General features: G+C 38.7%; 2 protein-coding genes across 2 annotated transcripts; both read right to left on the bottom strand.

The window, feature by feature from the left end:
- Nucleotides 1-2,542: 2,542 nt before the first annotated feature.
- On the bottom strand, nucleotides 2,543-4,039 carry LOC106123071 (uncharacterized). The gene has a single exon (XM_013319205.1). It carries the CDS (start codon nucleotides 4,037-4,039, stop codon nucleotides 2,543-2,545), a length of 1,497 nt encoding a protein of 498 aa, XP_013174659.1.
- A 600-nt stretch (nucleotides 4,040-4,639) lies between these two features.
- On the bottom strand, nucleotides 4,640-5,671 carry LOC106123072 (uncharacterized). Its single transcript, XM_013319207.1, has one exon. It carries the CDS (start codon nucleotides 5,644-5,646, stop codon nucleotides 4,654-4,656), a length of 993 nt encoding a protein of 330 aa, XP_013174661.1. The 5' UTR covers nucleotides 5,647-5,671; the 3' UTR covers nucleotides 4,640-4,653.
- Nucleotides 5,672-6,218: the final 547 nt, after the last annotated feature.

The following is a 6,218-nucleotide window of genomic DNA, read 5'->3' on the forward strand; positions in this document are numbered from 1 at the left end:
ATTTCAAATCCCAAATATAATGCTAAACCCAAATTCACAGGGGCGTCTTTTTAATCGCGCGTTAAAAAAGCGTTTATATTGAACAAATACATATCTTTATCTATTCATATAGCAGCGCTTTTAAATCGTGACAATTTTAATCGCGCAGATTCCATTTAGATCGCTGGAATAAAAGAACAAGAGTGAATAAAGTCTTCGTCGCTTAAGAGTCGCCAACTTGGAGTTAAAAAACGCTCGTGTGAATGTGCTTTAAAGACCAGAAATTGATTTTTCTGACGCAATATCACTTTATAAAGCAACTTTTCCGTGATAATCCATTCAGCTAACCTTTTCGTAACCGTTTTATTACACGTTCTTCGGAGTAAATTGGAAAAAATCACTTGGAATGGGATTTTCACAATTTCATATGAAAATGCTAACTAAGACATCTTACTTTTTAAGTGCTTTTCTGATAATAAAATGGTTATAATTCTGTTTTGACAAATCATCGAAAACCTTTTGCTTTTAGTGCTTTACCTTTTTTATGGGAATCGACATATTAATAATAATAATAATAATAATAAAAACTTTATTGCCATAAAAAAAAAAACTGAATAAAATTATACATCACACTGTTATACAGAGATAGTGCTGGCAAAAGGGGATGGCTCAGCTTTGCCAACACAGGTCAAATTCCAGTGTCGAGCTGGTTTTCAGCCACCCCCCCTTCCCAAGATGAAAAAGGGGGAATAGATAGTAGATGGTCGCTGTACACTATTCATAAAGTTAAAAATCAGAAACTAACAAATTATTACTTAATACTTAATGCGTTTAACATATTCGAACAGAAAATCAAAAGACACAATTTAAGAAAATGAAACTGTTAAGTAAGAACAGTATATAATATTTCAACCAATAATGATCCTATTACTCTTGTTTATATGTAGGTAGTTTTTTCCTTTTAGCAAGCACCAGCTTTCCGATGTGTGAGCGTGTGTGTGTGCGTGAGTGTGTGTGTGTTTATGTGTGTGTGTGTGTTAGTGTGTGAGTGTATGTGAGTCTGGGTTTATGTATGCGTGTGGTAATGAGTGGTGTTTGTGTTAACGAACCTATGTGCTTAGTACAATATGTATGTACTGGATGTTATCTTTATTTATGAATTACAAATACTCTTTCAGACTAAGGTGTTTCCAGTAGGAAAGTTTTATATTTTCTGCAGCAAGTTGACGCTTCAGCAGCGCCAATTTATATTTTCGTTTAAAGCTGTAGATGTTCATTTTGTTCCTAAGGGGGGGAGGGAGATCATTCCAGATTCTTGCTGCAGCAAATTTAAAACATCCCTGAAATCTTGCCGATTTATGTTTAGGTATTTTCAACAAATTCGATGTTGCATGGCGGCTTCTGTGCGGGAAATCCTTTATCCAAACAAGTTTTTCAAATAAATATTCTGGATTCTTAGTCCAGATCACCTTGTGTACAGTACAGGCAAAATGCAGCTCTCTTCTTGCTTCCATGTTTAGTATGCCTTTCCTGTTCAGATATGGGGTGATATATTCCCTTCTTGGCACATTGTAGCAAAACCGAACACTTGCATTTTGCACTCTTTGTATAGCCCTTACAGCTGTGTTATTTAGTCTAGGGCCGTAGATTACGCTGCTGTAATTGAGTTGAGACAGTACCAAGGACTCACAGAGTAGTGATCTTAGTTCTTCGTTTATATATGGTTTTATTTTATATAGGGTTTTTAACTTGAAAAAAGCTGCCTTAATTTTGTTGCCAATATGTTCAGCATACTTCTGTTCCTCGTCCATCATTAGACCCAAATTACGTGCACATGCCACTCTATGAATTGGTACATTATTGATGTTTATTTGCGTTTCTAAGACTTCCGCTTTTTTTATTTGGTTTTTGGTCCCAAAGAATACCATCTGAGACTTATTTGGGTTAAGAAGTAAAGAATTTTTTTGAGACCATGAGTAAACGTTCCTTAGGTCCTCATTGATTTTGGCAGCGGCTTCTTCTGTCTTTTTGCTGTCGAAGGAGTAATACAGTTGAGTGTCGTCAGCGTAAAGGTGGTACTTGCAGTGTTTTATTTGTGTAGGTAAATCAGCTGTAAAAATTGTAAAGAGAGTTGGACTTAACAGCGAACCTTGAGGTACACCGCGTAGGATGAATTTAGAAGTGGAAGATCTCTTAAGACCATCTTTGCTTTCAACTATAACGGATTGTTCTCTGCCGTTAAGAAATGAGTGAAACCATTGACATGTGTTTTTTGAGAAACGATAATGCTGCAGTTTAGATAGAAGCAATTTCGGCTCCAAACAGTCAAATGCTCGCGAATAGTCTAGTAGCACCATAATGGAGCTAAGCCCCATATCCGATGCCTCCGTCAGATCGTCTGTAACTTTTAAGAGTGCCGTTTCAGTGCCATGGGCTTTGCGAAAGCCTGATTGAAGCTTTGGCGTTATATTCTTGTTCTCTAGGTACTTTAGAACTTGCACCAGCACCACTTTCTCTAGTACTTTCGATAATACCGGTAAGATTGAAATCGGGCGTAGATCTTTTAGGTCGACCACTGTACTTTTTTTTGGATAGGTTTAACTAGCGCTTTCTTCCAGCTAGAGGGGAATGTGCTGGTTTCAATAGACTTATTCACCATCTTAGTTATTATAGGTAGTGTGACTTTCAATGTCAACTTTATCATGTCGATGCTTAAATCATCGTGTCCCGCTGCCTTAGTTTTTATATTGTAGATAGTATTTTTTACTTCCTCCTCTGAGACTGGTTTTAAGTTTAACTCATCGTGTTCTGATACATCAATCAGGTTCATACTTCTTGCGTCGAGAATTGTCCCAGGACAAGGTGGTAGATTAAGGAAATGATCGTTAATTTTATCTGGGTCGCTTAAATGATCAGGAATCGTGTTGGTCTTGGTGCTGTTTACCTGGGTGATTTTTTTAATATTTCTCCAAAGCGTAGCCGAGTCCTTTAAGTTGTTGTTAATGAAGCTATTAAAATAGGCTCTTCGCTCGCGTTCTATCGAGGCGGTCACTAAGTTCCTAAGATTACGATAGTAGTCTTTGGCGCTCTCTTTTTTCACTTTTAGTGCTCGCTGTAATGCTTGGTCTCGCAGCCTCATCATGAATCTTATCATATTTGTTATCCACGGTTTCGGCTTAACCCCGCAGATTATTTTACGAATTGGAGCGTGGATATCAAACAGTAGAAGCATATAACTATTAAATGTTTTGACCATTTGGTTGACATCTTGCAGGTCACCGATGGAGTCCCATGGTAAGCGGTTTAAATCAGCATTAAAAGAGTCAAAATTTATATGTAGTAATGGGCGCCTATATTTAATTTCTTTTTTAAACTTGGTCTTTCTTATGTCAAAGTCTACAATGACCAAAGCATGATCACTTAGACAGTAGTTATGAATAATTTGCACATTTCGGCACTTCGACGCGTTGTCAGTGAGAACGAGATCTAGAATGGTCCCTGAGTGCTGCGTGATTCGCGTGGGTTCCTTAACTAGTTGTTCGAGGTTATGCTGATGGCAGAAGTGTAAGAGTTCTTGCGCTTTTGGATTTTTCGGACTTGCCATGTCTATATTAATATCGCCTAAAACACATGTAAGGTCACATCTTGCCAAGGAGTTGATAGACTCACTGAGGGCGTCTAGAGCGTCTTGAACTCCCACCGACTCCGGTCTATAGGCAGTGCCAACGGCCAAACTGGAGCCCTGCAATTGAACTTCAAGCCAGAATTGTTCAAGTTTAGATGTAGGATGTTTTTGTACCTTAGAAGTGATTCCTTGTCGAACATAGAAGCCCACACCTCCACCTTTTTTCCCTTGCCTTGCCTTGTGTAAGAATTTGTAACTCGGGATCGCGGGTGCCGCAGCCTCCACACCCGGTTTGAGCCAGGTTTCGTTGAGGGCTACGATATCAGGCGAGTAGTTAAGAAGCGTTGCTGTTAGTTCATCTTGTCCAGTGTTTATAGACCTAATGTTTAATAGGCCTAATCTCAAAAAAGAGTTGTTAAAGATAGCCATAGCCATGTAGGATACGCGATAAAAATATATTGTTACGTAAATAACATTTAGGTTTTCCTAGTATTCTAGTGCATTTATAGATAAAGTTTTGTAATCCCGAGTTCAAGGAGACAGTAACTAAACTATGTTTTAACTCTTCTAGATTCGTTTTCAAATTTAAATTTGTAGTCTTGAATGTAGGTGGGACAAATATAACACAAGTTTTTACACTATTTTCATGATACCATTCAATGTATATGCTTTCTAAGCAAATGATAACGAAATATAATATCAACCATACCAAGTAATTGCGCGGCAGTGTGGTTAAGAGCAGTAAGGTACAAAAAATTGATGAAACCATTTTTTTAACAATTAAATTAGTTTTTAACGACTTAACAATTGTAATAAATTGTGTATTGAGAAGTGACATAACATTAAAAAATTTACAAAAGTCATCTAAGTATGACAATCCAGTGGCATATAACGAAAACTTTAAAGGTATATTATAGTAGACTTTGGATAAGTAATAAATATAAAATAAATCGCTTCTGTCCTTAATTAGATAAATTACAAACAATAATATATAATCTAAAAATACCGAATTAAACGAGCTATGCTGAGAAGGAAATATGTAAAGATTTCTAAATGGGGCTAACTGTGATATCACTAAAAACCCTCACGATGTCTACATGGTCGCGAATCCTTATTGCCGTTTGGGTGTAATCACGTCTGACAAAAATTGTGCCATTCTTGGTCCACGCAAATTTCCATTTTAGGCGACGAGATTCCTCGCGTGCCCTGTAGAACAGCTGTTTATTGAGGCGCGTTAGCCGCTCGTTAACGTAGACGCGGCGCGGGGCGGCGGCCGGCACGATGCCAGCAGAGTCGAAGCCGCGCCGCACCCGCGCAGCGCGTAGCAGCTCGTCGCGAGCGCCGCGCTGCACCAACCGGACAACAAGTGCGCGCGGTCGCGCTGCTGTTGCATCTTCTTCTTTACCCCGCTCATACTCAGCTACGATAGTTTTCCGACCCACTCGCTCAGCACTGACGATATCGCGTTCATCCAGGGTAACACCAAGTTTTTTGGCTAAGATAGACGTCAAATGAAGTGGGCTTTCATTTTTCTCTTCCGGTAGACCAGTGATTTCCAAGTCATTAGCAATGCAAGCCTGTTCACATTGATTTAATTTTGCTTGAAGATTCGCAAAAGCTGCCGAATCTTCGCGATTAACAGTGGCATCCAGGCGTTTCTCAACAATCGCCACACGCTCCTCGACATTACTCATTCGCGCGTTAAAATTCTCTAAAGTCGAAGTTAACTTTTCCATTTTTTTACACAAGTCGTTAGTGGCGGTTATGAATTGTTCCGTCACATGTTGCTGGATGAAAACTTTAAGCATATCTGCCATTTCATTTTTCATAATTTCCCTCAGGGAACGTTCAGTGACGTATTCCGCCTGCTCACGGTCTTGCGCACACGCTGTCGCATTTTTGCGTAATGTGACATTGTCATTGGAGCCCCCCGGCGATAGGATGACGTTATCAGCAGGACTCACAGCAGAAGAACGCAATAGAATATTACTATTGCTCGACTTTGATATACTAGTGCTGGGACAGTCGCACTTAGCTTTCATATTCTTACACCCGACGCACGCCCGTTGAAACTTTAACGACATTGTGTTCGCTTGAAATATTCCGATGAACTTTCAATGAATCGATTCAATTGATTGTATAATACATCACCAGTCATTAAACGCTGAGAAGTTATGTAGGTAGTTGCAGAAAATTGTCTCGAGTGCAATCCGTAATTATGTTAATCGTTATTAACTTATTTTAGGATTTATTTACACGTTAATTGTTTTAAAGTGAAGAAATACATATAAAGCTACTAAATTAATCACGACACTTTTGCGACAGACACTATTCACCACATAACTTAATAATCAACTTAAGAGCAGTGTAGGACGGTGTTTACGCGACCGAGTGTACGACGCGACTCCGCGCGTAATAACGCGACGTGTATTATTTGTTATATGTAAAATTTTGCTGTTTCTTTAGTGATGTACCATGAATTTAAATCATCCATAGAATTAGATTTATTAGGGAATTGAAATAAGCCTATGTTTTCTTCCAGATTATTTTCTACGTCTATTCTAAATTTCATCAAGATCGGTTGAGCCGTTCCGGAGATACCTTCCAACAAACA

This window comes from Papilio xuthus, unplaced genomic scaffold (genome assembly GCF_000836235.2).
Source record: "Papilio xuthus unplaced genomic scaffold, Pxut_1.1 DF826159.1, whole genome shotgun sequence".
Lineage (NCBI taxonomy): Eukaryota > Metazoa > Arthropoda > Insecta > Lepidoptera > Papilionidae > Papilio > Papilio xuthus.

What these genes read in the sequence shown, in the direction of transcription:
- LOC106123072 (XM_013319207.1), bottom strand. Translation starts at nt 5,646, where the DNA reads ATGAAAGCTAAGTGCGACTGTCCCAGCACTAGTATATCAAAGTCGAGC.
- LOC106123071 (XM_013319205.1), bottom strand. Translation starts at nt 4,039, where the DNA reads ATGGCTATGGCTATCTTTAACAACTCTTTTTTGAGATTAGGCCTATTA.